Source organism: Mastacembelus armatus, chromosome 19 (genome assembly GCF_900324485.2).
Source record: "Mastacembelus armatus chromosome 19, fMasArm1.2, whole genome shotgun sequence".
Lineage (NCBI taxonomy): Eukaryota > Metazoa > Chordata > Actinopteri > Synbranchiformes > Mastacembelidae > Mastacembelus > Mastacembelus armatus.
In genome coordinates this window covers 18,997,941-19,013,666 of record NC_046651.1, presented here as the reverse complement: position 1 = coordinate 19,013,666, position 15,726 = coordinate 18,997,941, and the positions used below count along the sequence as shown (strand labels likewise).

The 15,726-nt window shown below is 49.1% G+C and overlaps 1 protein-coding gene across 1 annotated transcript in view; it reads right to left on the bottom strand.

Moving 5' to 3' along the window:
• The window catches only part of grid1b (glutamate receptor, ionotropic, delta 1b), a 323,064-nt gene that overhangs the window by 53,466 nt on the left and 253,872 nt on the right, over window positions 1-15,726 (bottom strand). Inside the window, exon 5 of the mRNA XM_026315689.1 lies at window positions 3,044-3,097. Coding sequence (XP_026171474.1) covers window positions 3,044-3,097 — 54 coding nt within the window. The remainder of the gene's footprint in view (window positions 1-3,043; window positions 3,098-15,726) is intronic.

The window sequence follows — 15,726 nt, the reverse complement described above, 5'->3', positions numbered from 1 at the left end:
AGGCTGACTGAGGAGGAGGAGGAGGCTGACTGGGGAGGAGAGGGGAGGCTGACTGGAGGAGGCTGACTGGAGGAGGAGAGAGGAGGCTGACTGGAGGAGGAGAGAGGAGGCTGACTGGAGGAGGAGAGGGGAGGCTGACTGGAGGAGGAGGAGAGGAGGCTGACTGGAGGAGGAGAGGGGAGGCTGACTGGAGGAGGAGAGGGGAGGCTGACTGGAGGAGGCGAGGGAGGCTGACTGGAGGAGGAGAGAGGAGGCTGACTGGGGAGGAGGAGAGGAGGCTGACTGGAGGAGGAGAGGGGAGGCTGACTGGAGGAGGAGAGGAGGCTGACTGGAGGAGGAGAGGGGAGGGCTGACTGGAGAGAGAGGGGAGGCTGACTGGAGGAGGAGAGGGGAGGCTGACTGGAGGAGGAGGAGAGGAGGCTGACTGGAGGAGGAGGAGAGGGGAGGCTGACTGGAGGAGGAGGGAGGAGAGGAGGCTGACTGGAGGAGGAGGAGAGGGGCTGACTGGAGGGAGGAGGAGAGGGGAGGCTGACTGGAGGGGGCGAGAGGAGGCTGACTGGGGAGAGAGAGGAGGCTGACTGGAGGAGGAGGCGAGGGGAGCTGACTGGAGGAGGAGAGAGGAGGCTGACTGGAGGAGAGGGAGGCTGACTGGAGGAGGAGAGGGGAGGCTGACTGGAGGAGGAGAGGGGAGGCTGACTGGAGGAGGAGAGGAGGCTGACTGGAGGAGGAGGAGAGGGGAGGCTGACTGGAGGAGGAGAGAGGAGGCTGACTGGAGGAGGAGAGAGGAGGCTGACTGGAGGAGGAGAGAGGAGGCTGACTGGAGGAGGGGAGAGGAGGCTGACTGGAGGAGGAGAGGGGAGGCTGACTGGAGGAGGAGGAGAGAGGAGGCTGACTGGAGGGGAGGAGAGGGATGTGACTGGAGGAGGAGAGAGGAGGCTGATGAGGAGGAGGAGGAGAGGAGGCTGACTGGCGGAGGAGAGGGGAGGCTGACTGGAGGAGGCTGACTGGAGGAGGCGGAGAGGAGGCTGACTGGAGGAGGAGAGGAGGCTGCTGATGGAGGAGGAGAGAGAAGGCTGACTGGAGGAGAGAGGAGGCTGACTGGAGGAGGAGGAGAGGAGGCTGACTGGAGGAGGAGAGGGGAGGCTGACTGGAGGAGGAGAGAGGAGGCTGACTGGAGGAGGAGAGAGGAGGCTGACTGGAGGAGGAGAGAGGAGGCTGACTGGAGGAGGAGAGGGGAGGCTGACTGGAGGAGGAGGAGAGGAGGCTGACTGGAGGAGGAGGAGAGGAGGCTGACTGGAGGAGGAGAGGGGAGGCTGACTGGAGGAGGCTGACTGGAGGAGGAGGAGAGGAGGCTGACTGGAGGAGGAGAGAGGAGGCTGACTGGAGGGGGAGGGGAGGCTGACTGGAGGAGGAGAGAGGAGGCTGACTGGAGGAGGAGAGAGGAGGCTGACTGGAGGAGGAGAGGGGAGGCTGACTGGAGGAGGCTGACTGGAGGAGGAGAGAGGAGGCTGACTGGAGGAGGAGAGAGGAGGCTGACTGGAGGAGGAGAGAGGAGGCTGACTGGAGGAGGAGAGAGGAGGCTGACTGGAGGAGGAGAGAGGAGGCTGACTGGAGGAGGAGGAGAGGAGGCTGACTGGAGGAGGAGAGGGGAGGCTGACTGGAGGCTGAGAGGAGGGAGAGGAGGCTGACTGGAGGAGGAGAGAGGAGGCTGACTGGAGGAGGAGAGAGGAGGCTGACGGGGAGGAGAGAGGGGGCTGACTGGAGGAGGAGGAGAGGAGGCTGACTGGAGGAGGAGAGGGGAGGGCTGACTGGAGGAGGCTGACTGAGAGGGAGAGAGGAGGCTGACTGGAGGAGGAGAGAGGAGGCTGACTGGAGGAGGAGAGGGGAGGCTGACTGGAGGAGGAGAGGAGGCTGACTGGAGGAGGAGAGAGGAGGCTGACTGGAGGAGGAGGGGGAGGCTGACTGGAGGAGGCTGACTGGAGGAGGAGGAGAGGAGGCTGACTGGAGGAGGAGAGAGGAGGCTGACTGGAGGAGGAGAGGGGAGGCTGACTGGAGGAGGAGAGAGGAGGCTGACTGGAGGAGGAGAGAGGAGAGAGGGGAGGCTGACTGGAGGAGGAGAGGGGAGGCTGACTGGAGGAGGAGGAGAGGGGAGGCTGACTGGAGGAGGAGAGAGGAGGCTGACTGGAGGAGAGAGGAGGCTGACTGGGTGATCTGAAGGGAAAAGCAGCTTGTTCCCAGTGTTTATCAAAAGAAACACATGTGATCATAAAGTGTGTGTGATGTGCCAAACAGCCCAGAGAGACGCTGGGACTGTGAACAAGCTTCACTCTGCTGCTTAATTAAAAAGGCAAAGGATAATTAGTTAAATGACGACTTTGAAACAAAGCAGAGAGTTTTAAGTGGATTAAAGAGGCTGGTACCAAGCTGGGAGGTAAAAAAGAGAAACTGAAAACAAAAATGTGGCAGTGAGCGTGAGCTCTGAGGTTTTTCTGTTCAGCCCTCAGCAGACGACAGTCACGCCGCTCACTCTGCTGTCAGCTCAGCTAATTGGCTGGAGGACGTCTGGATACTGACACTGGGAGCAGGAGTTAAGACGCCTAAAAACAAAAGGCAGGAGCAGAGAAGTCAGAGCTCAGTGTTTGGGATTTAACACGACCGAGCTGTGGAGGAAGGAGCTGCCGTTCTTCTTTCCCCCCCACGTCCGAGGCCTCCTGGCCACACAACAGATTACGATCTGGACTGGGAAGCTACAGCATTTCTTCTCCGTGTGTTCCTGACGGTGACGACAGTCGCACGACAACAACAGAACAATCTGCACCGTGGGGATAAAGTCACAGGAAGCAGACCCAGATCTGAGAGAGCAGGATGAGCAGCAGCCTCCACAGTGTCTCTGGACCCTAGTGAGGCAGCTGAGCCTGCAGAGAGCACGTTTCTAAAGAACACACTGTTCAACACAGGAGGCGGACGAGGCAGCTCAGTGTGAACGTAGGGAAACCGGTCAGGTTGGGGCTCAGACAGCAAGAAGACGGTGTGTGACACTCACCTCATTGACAAACACCCAGTGACTGTCTTTGGAGGCCAGGTTGGTTTCCACAGCCTGCAGACACAGAGACAGAAGGACACAGGGTTAACAACAAGCAGCGTTTCACAGCAAAGCAGCATCGGATCAATCTTCTCTCTCACTCCAGGGATCTTACTGCACAGCTTCAATCTCAGCCGAGCCTCTGGTGGGCCCGGCTTGGTCCGCCTTTGTCTAATCGTGGAGCATTACTCTGAAAAGTTCACCGCCTCAAAAAACAACTAAGCCACCGCGGGTTCCATGATGGGCTGTCCTGCCAAATGCCGAGCAACAAAAGCTTTCCACAGAGAGCAGAGCGAGTAATTTGCACTTATCGAAGCACCCGGAGCTCATCTGGTCCTCTGCCGCCGTGTGATAATCCCAATAACATGCAGCATCGTGCAGCTGATAGCGTGCAGCACAGCTCTGCAGGTCACCCTGCACACGGCGGAAACCTTGGGCTGAGACATTTCATGTTTTATTACCCACAGGGAAAGGAAGAAATAGCATAAACGTCTCCTATCTTAAACTCATGAAATATCAGCTTTGGTGACAAAACTGGGAAAAACAGTCTTTAAAAAGTAAAAGTCCTGCAGTGAAACTCTGCTTTTCCCTTAAAGGAGCAGTGCCACATTTTGGGAAATAGGCTTATCTACTTCATTGTACTACACAAAGTCTGCTGCCCTGGTATCCAAACCAAAAGTATATGATACTAGTACTAATTTGAAGTACTTTATATACTTCCGGGTAGCTGACGTTAACTACCTTATATACTTCTAATTTGAAGTACTTTATATACTCCTGGGTAGCTGACGTTAACTACCTTATATACTTCTAATTTGAAGTACTTTATATACTGCTGGGTAGCTGACGTTAACTACCTTATATACTTTTAATTTGAAGTACTTTATATACCGCTGGGTAGCTGACGTTAACTACCTTATATACTTCTAATTTGAAGTACTTTATATACTGCTGGGTAGCTGACGTTAACTACCTTATATACTTTTAATTTGAAGTACTTTATATACTGCTGGGTAGCTGACGTTAACTACCTTATATACTTCTGATTTGAAGTACTTTATATACCGCTGGGTAGCTGACGTTAACTACCTTATATACTTCTAATTTGAAGTACTTTATATACTGCTGGGTAGCTGACGTTAACTACCTTATATACTTCTAATTTGAAGTACTTTATATACTGCTGGGTAGCTGACGTTAACTACCTTATATACTTCTAATTTGAAGTACTTTATGTACTGCTATACTACCTTATATACCTGCAGGCTGAGCTGTGTCAGTGCGGCGCTAAAGACAGTTCGCTCTGAGCGAAGCTAAAGATGAGTGTGTGTGTGTTTTGTGTGTGTTCCTGTGTGATCAGATGATGTTGTCAGTGATCAGGTTAACCTATAGTAAAGGCCACAGTGCTGCTCTCATAACACACTTCACATGACACCTCCTGCTGGGAAATATTACACCTGTCACTGTAACCTTTACTGGGCTCAGATGGACTCTGGCTATTATCTCTCTCTCTCTCTCTCTCTCTCTCTCACACACACACACACACACACACACACACACACACACACACACACACACACACACACACAGTTCACCATAAGTAACTCTGTTGTTCTTAACTGATGTTATTTTGATTCACATTCTGGGTTATTTTGCTCGCCGACCCTCGCAGCTGCATTGCATTCTGGTGTATTTTCTGCTGCTGTGGCCATGGAAATTGGTTATCTCCAATAATTACACGTCAGCCCTGCGGGTAAAAACCTGTATATCGTTGCTGTTAACGGCCGACGTGGGGGAAGTGGACGGCTGCAGGCGGAGGAAGAGACGAGACGGAGCAAAGAAAGACTGCAAAGCAAATACAAGTAAACAGGCTGAGCTGTGTTAGTGCACAATACATGAAGAGGCAGAATGTAATGAGTTCTCTCTTCAAACCCACAGCATCTAAACATTTCTTATGTTTCGCAGCAGGACGTGTTCATTGTTCAGGCCAGACAGATGTGCCAGATGTTAGTTTCACACATTTCACAACAACATGAGCTTTATGAAGTTTGACTGATTATTCTGATAATTTTCTGATAATTAAACCATTTAAAACATTCAAAACATGCACGATCTCATTAGCGCCCCCAACTGGTGATCAGTGGAACAGCGTTAAACCTTCAGCCAGAGTCACAAGACCCAAACTAAAGGGGCACAAAGCACTTCTCCCCTCCATGCAGCCTGATCTTCATCTTCATGAACATGTATTAACATGAACTGGGTGAAATCTTTCTACCAGCACAGGTGAGACCAAAGGGACAGTGATCAGGTAGTTTCATTGCAGCTCCCTGACATATGTAGTAAAGAAAGCTACCACATGGGTCACTTTATGTTTGTGCACGTGGAAGGTTCCTGAAGTATCAACCTGGAAAAGACTGATTGGTCAATATTTGCTGTGAAGAACAGGCTATTTGTTTGTGTCAGTGAGTGACGAGGATGTTGCTCCTGTTATTGTGTGTCTGCACTGCAGGAACTGACCAGCGTTCACAGCTCCTACTTCAGGGCAGGTTGTCTCCCATGAACCATGAGTGATGTGAGTGTAAGATGATCGGTCAAACATCGAGCCAACGCTGCACCAGCAACCACCGGTTAAAAAGAAATGAGCCGAACACTCCAACAAATGGGTCAGACCGGAGTGTTTGGCCACAGCACCAGAGGCGTCACCGTCCTCAAAGACGGAGCGACGGAGCTGCGGTCCCCTCTCACGTCGTGTCGTCTGACGGGGTCACGACACGACCGCGACCCTTCATGCTGCGGCGAGTCCGCCCCCGAGGGACGAGGGGGAGGATGACGATGATGAAGGCTGACTGGCATGACTGACAGCCGCACAAATGTGCGAGAAGCTCGGTGCGAGTGAGAGCAAAGAGGACGCAGAGGAAACGAAGCAGACATCAGGCCCGAGGAGCAGGGACGTGACTGTAAACACAGCGTCCTCTCGACTTTCGACAGTTAGCCTTTTATCTTTCCTGGGATGCGTGACGGGGCCGGGTCAGGCCTTTTGATCACGTCGTCTGGCTGAGGAACAAAGATGGAACAGGGAATGGAGACACTTGTCGCTGCGGGCGACGTCTGTATTTTACTGAGTGAAGTGAAGCTGTTGGTGTTTTCCAGGCCCTGCATCTTCTTAAAAAAACCAGGGCTCATATCAAATTTAGCCTCATTAAAGTCAGAGCCACTTGTTATATACTCCAGTTTGGACAGAAAAAGTTCTGTGGTAGATAAGTAAGAAATAATTCATCGGCACACGTCAATATCCATCAGAGCTCCAGTCTGAGCAGGTTGACTGAGTTCCAGTCCAAACCAGTTAGTGAAAAAAACAAATAAATAAATAAACAAGACAGATCAGACTTATTGCATCAACACAGCCTGCAGTCAGTCTGCAGCAGGACTCAACACCGTCTCCTTTCAAATCTCTACTCAGACCTGCACTGAGATTGAAATCCACACAAAGAGCTGTGCTTATATTTAACAGCTTTCACTCAAACCCTTTGATCGGAGCCCTTCAGAGAGCACGGCCCTCTGCTGCCACAGATAAACACACTCGCTATTCATGACACCGGGCTGTTCCTCTGGACGGTAAAGTGGACCACGCAGACCTGGTCTGGCCGGAGATCAGCAGGATTAAAACGGCTGCGTCGTTAACTCTGATTACACTTTAGCTTCTGTTAATAAAGGTCCAGGAACAAACTGGTTTAGGGAGAAACGCAGCACTCAGACCAGTATGTCTGGTTTGTTTACCTGCTCTCCTCCATCGACAGATGAGACGCTGCTGCTTCATCAGCATGAACACACACTTTACTCTGACTCTGACCCACATACACAACCTGCTGCCGCTAACACTCGCTGCAAAGACAATGTGGATTCATCCGCTGCTGGAAATAGTCCCCAGCAAATGACCTCTTTCCTCCTAGTTTGTTTGCTTCAGGGAATTACTGAGTATTTAATAATGTTTCTATTTAATTTAATTAATATATGCACATATTGCATGAGCTGTCGTGACACTGAGAGCCACTGTACCAGAGTCTAAGTCCTTGTTTGTCCAACATACTTGGCAATAAATCCGACTCTGATTCAACCAATTCAAAGCCAGAAAGTGCTGTGAACATCTGGATTCGGTCTTTTTATCATATGTGTTGACACCGGGACACTTCAAGGTGCAGAAGTGAGCAGAAAGGCAGAGTAACATTGCAGATTGATCAAAGTTTTAGAGCTGGAGGGCTCTAAGAGTGTTTCTCTGACTGCTCATGTTTGATTTCCACAGCCAGAGGATTAGGGAGTTAGCTGGTTTATATTACGCTCTGCTGCCTTCCCCTGTCTCTCTCTGTGGACCTAATAGTCCTGACAACAAGCATCAACAGGCAGCAGCAGGGACGTTGCAGGGCCTGCTTTTAACACCACGTTAATGGAAGCGACTGGGGTGAAACCCACGAGGATTAGCTCTCAGGGCAACGCACCCCAGGCTCAACACACTGCCCAGAAATCTACAGGAGGAAAGTTTGTTGCTTCTTTAACAACAGGATTTGCTTTTTTTTTCTGGTTCATTTCTCAATGTAGTTTTCTTTCTCTGTCACTTCAGCCCAAAGCTGGAAAGCAGAAAATGAAGAGGGAATGAGAATCTGATGGGACCTCTCTCTCTCCCTCTCTCTCTCTCTCTGCAGAGTGTTTACAGCTAAAAGTCTCCTATTTGTGTAGAAGAACCGGTGCTGTCTGAGAACGTCTTCACAGCAGAACCAAGAACACGTGACACCGACAAAGAGATGAGGACGTGATCGTGTTTGGCTAAAACGTGATGACCCCCCGTCTGAAGAAGCAGGTCTGAGTTTACTGGATAAACCACTGGTGGAAAATTGATGAATGCAGGTCAATGGACCACACGACCTCTAGACCTCTACACTTTCTGCATAATAAGGACAAAGACCACTTCCTGCCACTTTCAGCATTTGGTGCAAATAATGTGGCGACAGTGGAAACAGATGAGAACAGATGAGCTTCTTATTCCTTCGCAGCTAAATATGTGCTTTTAAAAACAGAAGCAGCAGCTTCAGATTCATTTCTATCATTTACCAGGACATGACTCTGTCAGTAAAGAGACAACAGCTGGAAACAGCTGCTCATTGGGAGCTGAGTATCCACAGCACATCAGCCCAGTGTGGCTGTGGGTGGTGATCACGCCTGTAATTATGCTTCATTAGGACCAAGCTGCACCCACCAGTCGGCCAGAAAGTCCATATCATCAGGACAAGTTAAAGAGCGTCAAAGTCCACGTAGGGAGGACGGGAACCACAGGTGCTTCAAACAGGACTTAAAAAAATAAAACAGCATGTAATAACAATAATAAATAATCAGCATGAAACACAAAAACATCCACTAACAGACTTTGACAGTCCGGAGAAGACACACGTGCAATGACAACCCTGAGGGTGACAGCACTTCAGGGAACGCTGCTTTTAACAGCAACACAGTGACCTCCATGAAGGCTGTCGAGACCCCAAGACTGACCGAGGGTCAGGTTGATCCTGTCAGGACGAGTCAGGATACCTCCAGCGCTCATCCCTTCCTGCTCACTTTGTCAGATAATGGAAAAAACCCTCCTCACCCTCTGTGGGAGCTGCACTAAAAGCAGCATGAGGATTAGCAACACTGCCACTAACCACGGCCTCAGCTGTACCTAATAAAGTGGCCACTGGGTGTAAGAAAGGCTGAGGATGATGAGAGCCAGTTAAACTAAGAGGCTTTCTGTTCCATCACGGTGCTGTTTGATTTACCAGGATTAACAGAGCGTTTAGTGTCCTCACTGGCCTTTCTCAGGAACCTTCCACACATCAGCTCTGCAAAAGTCAGATGTGAGAACTTTCTGGCACAAAGTTGTCTTCAGAGGAAAACTACCATCGGCTTCTAGCTCCAACCACAGCGAGCACGTTATGGCTTCAGTGTTAAAGGTGTGTGGGTGGACAGACAGGAAGTCCTCCTCTCGGGTGAAGACTCAACATAAAGCTCCTCCAGGACATTTTCTCACACTTCATCTCTCAAAAGAGAACGAAACAGAGGGAAACAACCGAAGCTTTGAAGCTGATGAACTTGGACATGGTAGAAAAGGAAGAAGAAGAAGAACAGGTGCAATAGTTATTATAGCACCTCCCATTTGTCCCGTGTGACAGACAAATATTACATCTCTAACATCTGACACATCCTGACTCGTCCCAGTACGCAACGACGAGACAAGAGCAGCTGCTGGAGCATTTAGAAGCTCAAGTCTCAGATATTAAAGAAGCTGTTTCACTTTAAACTGCGGCTGCAGCTGAGTTGTTCTATTTCAAATCCAAAATACCACCAAAAAACCAGCAGCTCGCCTCCAGCCAGCTCCACACAGGAGAACCACACCCTAAACCTGTGTCCAACCTGAGCTCCAGATCCAAAGTCCTCACATTCTGAATAACGTAGAGAATCAGCACAAACATCAGTCCAGACCAACAACAGACCAACAACAGACCAACAAACCCACACACACACTGACACATTTGGAAAATTTCAACTTCATCTTCACTGGATTTATTTTTGCACAGCCCCTGCAAAACCCGCTGAGAGACCCTGTTAACCAACCGTCATGTAGGTTCAGCCTCCTGAACAGTCACATGACACAAAACAGAGCATTGTGGTAGTTTGGCAGCAGCAGTCAGAGAAGAACTGAAGACGTGCTCCGATGGATGGAGATAAAAGATGAAATCAGTTTTATAGATCCTCTTATAGAGCTCCTATTGATTAGAAGCTGCTGTCTCTGTGGTGGTTAGCAGATTCCCAACACTCAGGCTGTGAATCTGCTGAATGAATCAGCATTAACTGAACTTTCAATCAATGCTCTGTATAACAAACCAACCAATCTCACAAACGCAGCCATTTGAGATGTAAAAGCCTGGAATCATTAAAACAAATATGATATCTGGGAAAAATAAATCCTCCATCTAGTCCGAGATTTTTATTTGCAAAACATCTGATTCATCTGTTTCTAATCTGCTTTCATTATCCGAGTGATATTTATGGTGTTTATTCATTCAAGGCGAAGTGAGTCAGTATCATCGTATCTCAGCCTGTTTGATACCAGAGCTGCCTGAAGAGTGTGTGTGTGTGTGACAGAGAAGCATCTTCAAAAAGCCAGCTGCTTGTGTGATATTCAATTCTGAGACACTTTATGTTGAGCCTACTCCTGTATTTTTATAAGCTCACATTATTTTTCCAGCCTGCAGCTGCTTGTTTCATCTCAGGAGGGTTCACAGGGTCTGAGGTGAAAGGACCATCGCAGACCCAGAGCTCTGAGAGAAACCAGCACTAACCCAGCAGCACTGAAACTCCCAACAGCCAAGAAGGTCTCGGTTCTTCGCCACCTGACAGAGAAACCGGCTGAAAGATTCCTGTTTGTTTGTTTTCAGAAGACGCCAAACATCACACACCGCAGCGCCCCCTGCAGCTTCTTCAGCTATAGACCGTCTGTGGTGTGAAAATGGTCAACAGCTTTGGTTACGCTGCAGTACTGCACCACAGGGACCACAGATGTTCACTGTGATGGATTCACAGCAGATTGAGATGAACTGAAACCACCTGGTCATGAGCTCTGGGTCATGACCGAAAGGACAAGATCTCAGATACAAGCGACTGACATGAGCTTCCATCGCAGGGTGGCAGGGCGCTCCCTGAGAAATAGGTTGAGGAGCTCGGAGTAGAGCCGCTGCTCCTCCAATTCAAGGAGAATCCAGGCATCTGCTCCGGACACCTCCTGGGCGCCTCCCTGGGGAGGTGTTCTGGGCATGTCCCACCGGGAGGAGGCCTCAAGGAAGGTCCAGGACACGCTGGAGTGTCTATGGCTCTCTCCGGCCTGGGAATGCCTCAGTGTCCCCCTGGAAGAGCTGGAGGAAGTGACCAGGGAACAGGAAGTCTGGGCATCCCTGCTTAGGTTACTGCCCCCGCGACCCGGTCCCGGATAAGAGGAAGAAGATGGACGGATGAAACCAATGACCAACTAGTACACAGAGATCAATGTGACTGGACATTACAATGAAGAAATATTCCACCCACTGTCTTTACACTCAGATTATTATTCTAATGTTCCTCAGGGTTCTCTTATAGCCCAGGAGTGTGACTTCAAGAACCTGAACTCAGGCTGTATTTGCTGTAGATTAGTAAGCGAAGCAGCTTGTGGAGGAATAAAATCCCTGAAAATGACTTGTTTGTCTGCAAATTTTCTGGCTGCAAACTTGTTCCCTGATGTCTCCTCTCACTGCACGTCTGGGGCGTAAATATGAGGAAGACGGCCGTCTGGCTCTTTATAAGCAGGAGCCGCAGTGTCCTTTCAGAGGAGGGCTTCATTAGAGAAGACGGCAGGCGGCGAGAGGCTGGCAGCGGCGCGGCTGAGTGGTAATCACACCGAAGGCCCGCGCTATATTTGGCCGACAGATAGACAGTGGACGGGCTGATAGGCAGAGAGGCTGGATGTGCACACAGGCATGTAATGACTGACAAACACACACACACACACACACACACACACACACACACATTCTTCAGTATCTGTACGTCAGCTCCGCTTTCACACTTCGTCTCGCTCCATCTTCTGCTCTCACTGCTCACGAGCGTCATTATTTCAGGGCTGTTATTGTCTGGTCCTGTCTGTTACCTGTAGGTAAGGTGAGAAGGATTATTGGTTTGGGCTTTGTTCTTAAAATCAGGTCGTGTTGTTGCAGAGATGAATGTCGAACGGATCATCTGCCTCAGCATTTTACACCCTGACCTCTGGTTTTACACATCAGAGAACTACTGCTTTGGTGGAAAGTCTTTACTGTCTCCAGACTGAGCTGTCAGGGGCTGAGTTGCATCGTGGGTAAAGCAGGCGACCGGTTTTGACAGGGCAGAAGAATAAAACAGATGATATCTGTGGTTCTGCTGCATCGACCTGTCTGGGCCGAGTCTGATGGCAAGATGGTCCAGCAGTAAATCAATAATCATATAAATCAATATAATCATTACAACCATATGAACAGATACTTGGAAACACCGGCTCCATCGTTTAATAGTCATGAAAAAATAATTGGCAGTAGGAGAGAAAGTCGAACGTGCAGATTTCCACCATGTGGTCAAAGTTGAAACTGAATCATCTTCAAATGGGTCTTGGTGGCATTGTCAGTGATCCAGACCAGGACTCTAAGACAGAGGACGTCTTGTGCTGTACAGACTCTCCCCCTGAGGTGAGTCTGTGATCTGTGGAACTGCTAAATAAATAAAACTGACATCAGTAGCTAAACAGGCAGAAAGTCGACCCTCGCAGATCATTACTTGTAACCTGGACCTGATCCTTTCAGTCCAGTTTCCTCTGGCTGTGCAGAGGGAGCTGTACGTTCACCGACTGGCATCCGTTTCTCTTCTCATTTCTCATATTGTTTAGGGAATAAGTCTTTTTGGGCAGGTGGTGTCATGTGACCTGTGTTTCTGACTGTGCCCACTACATAAAAAACCAGGTCTGGGCCCAGAACCATCCCTCGTATCGATTCCACTGGAAATGGAAAACAAATCTCTTTCCCAGTGACGAGTCACTAAGAAAACTTCTCCCCTTCAGTCCTTCCAATCAATGTTCTCCCTGTGATGAGTTTTATGAGGTTCCCTCTGAGAAGCGTACATGTACAGCATGTTCTGCCTGTATCAAGAGGCCAGAGAGGATAATCACACCTTTTCACAACCACTTCAGTGGCTGGAACCACTTCAGTGGTCAGTCAGTGTTACATTCCGCACTAACATACATTACTACCCCCCCCCCGCCTCCTCATTGCTTTTACTTTCTGACTGGAAGCGTCGGACCTTTCCCAGTGACTCCTCCTCCTCCTCTTTACTGCTGCCACTCATCCCTCCATCCTATTCCAGCTGCTCAGAAAGAGGACTGGAGACTGAAGAGGGACTGAAGAGTCCCATTTTAAAGGTGAAGGTCTCGCTGGATCATAACAAGGACAGAGTGATGGAAGTGCATTACTCGAAATGAGAAAGTGTGTGTGTGTGTGTGTGTGTGTGTGTGTGAGGGAGAGGAAAATGTGTGTGTTCAATCGAGCAGCGATCAGAGTCTGACGTGTTGATTCAGGAACAATTTGGAAACAAACACTGATGCCAGTTTGCACAGAAACTATTTTTAAAAGCCCAAACTTCTTCGAAAACAGACTCCAAATAACAATAATAACATAATCGCCTCCTTGTCTCTGTATAGATCTCTGCTCTTTCATGTCTAAATGTTTGATTAGTTTTTCTTTCAGAGCTGGTGAGTCAGACTCCAACCCCACAATCACACACACATCGCTATTACACAGCAGCAAAACTGCCCATTATCTGTAATAATAACAGTGTTTTGGAACAACCTGATGAAGTTCTGGGGTCGGTGACGTTTGCCGGTCAGTCGGTCGACTCCGACTGAAACATGAATTCACGTGAAACTGTGCACAGACACTGACGGAGCCGCAGGAGGATCGAGTCGTGTCGGCGAGCTCGGACACGCGATTTATCTCGTGGTCACACACACGATAACAGCAACGTTCCCATCAGCCTCGGTGGTTGGACACTTAATGGCAGCCAACGCTCGACCAAGCCCACGTCAGACCATGAGACACTGAAGACACAGGAAGATGCTTCGTGGTAACACATCAACCAGTGCAGAGGAAATAAAACATGGTGGGCATTTATATAAACACATTATGTACACACTGCTAAGAGAGGAGACCAGCAGGCTATATGACACACGCCACAGTCCAGTCGATGCTGTTACTGCTACAGTTTATTTTACTCTGCCTGAGATCTTATGAAAATGATGCAGTGTCTGCCCATCCGTCCATCACCCCCACCGCTGTGACTTCCACAGACACATTACTTTCTGCAGTGGCGCTGAATGCTGCGCTGAATGCAGATCGTCTGCTGCAGAAATCAAATATGGATGTAATTGTCAGGGAGACCGGACTGCCAATGCAGAAACGTTTCAGCGTTAAAGCAACATCAACTCAAAACAGCAAGATCAAACTGGAGCTTTTATTGTGAAAGGATCCTGTTTACACTACACCCTGTTGCTGTAAACATGTTTTCTGATTTGTCTTTGTTCTACTTTGCTAAACTGAATTCTGAGAGTCATTATTTTACAGATGTTCTAGATATTTTACCCACTTTCAAACTTCATTATCGACCCTAACACTTGCATGAATTTGCCAAATTACGGTATATTATATATTTGACATGTGTCTTCTCAATAAAATATTTATCTCAGTAACACACACACACCCAGGGGCAGCTTGTTTTGCACCCGTGGAACAGTTTGTGCTCTAATTATCATGTTTTCTGAGAACGTCTGCAGTCTCATCTGTGTGTGAGAGCGAGCGCAGCCCCCGGTTCATAAAGCAGCCACGGCGTGTTCGGCCACAGCAGGTTTCACGTTTGGTTCTAAATCACCATCTTCCAAAACACAATCTGTCAAGTTTTTCTTATTGAGCCTGACAGGGCATCAACCCTCTTACTAATTACTTCTCCTGTCACTCTCAAGTTTCATGAGGGACAACAACTGATGCACGAACCAAGAACCTGGTGCGTTAATGTTTCTGCAGAACGTTTACTCAAACTGTAATAAAGGTTAAGAGCTCAGCACGACAGGAAACGCACAAAGTAAACTAACCTGTTGCTGCATTTAAATGAGCCAGGGAGAATCAGAGCAGCTCCCCCTGAATCCAACCCGATCCACAAGCAGCGGGCCGACTCCTCTGAGTCCAATCACAACCTCAACACCACTTTGGCAGTCATCAGGCTGGAATTATTCATGGGAGAAACGCGGCGGCGGCGGCAGAGTGGCGAGAGACGGGTAGAAGTGGCAGCAGCAAGGGTCATTACCAAACATCTCAGACGGACGACGCACGGATCGGTCCAGTTCTAGTTCTGAAAACAGACCTGAGCGCCGACTGGGCCCAGCTGTCAGCTCGTTTGCATACAGAGTGAGGGAGCGTGGTGCATAATGACCACGAGGAGAGGGTCGCCACGCCACAGCAAATATATACAGACGGACACCGGGGCAGACCGCTCCCCACCTCAATGATCATATGCAGACGGTCGAGGCCGCAGGAGGGAGACCTGGATGAAGTGATACGGTACAGAGAGCGGTACACTAACACAGCTTCAGATCTTATGCTTCAGGAACAACAGGAATATGTACAAACACTCAGTTCACCCTAACTAATCCCATGAAAAACCCAATCAAGCAGTGACTGGAGCGAAGTAACCAGCAGCCTGATACACTGTTTGTTGTTGTTCCCCTGTGCCACGAACACAACAGTCCCCAACAAACGCACCATGTCCTCCTGTTTGCTGGACAAACACTGGGAGCTGTTTAAAACCAGTTTACAAACAGTCCATGTCATTTTTCTATTCATATAGAACATTTGAATCACTACGCCTAAATGCCTTTGAGCCGCTGTGGTCATTCAATCTCCTGCCTCAAATCACAAGGGGAGCACAGAGAAAAGGTTTCAGAACTGAAATATTTCTACTTCCAGACACAATAAATCACTAACAAGAAGACTAAGACCAGATACTTTATTTTAGGGTCA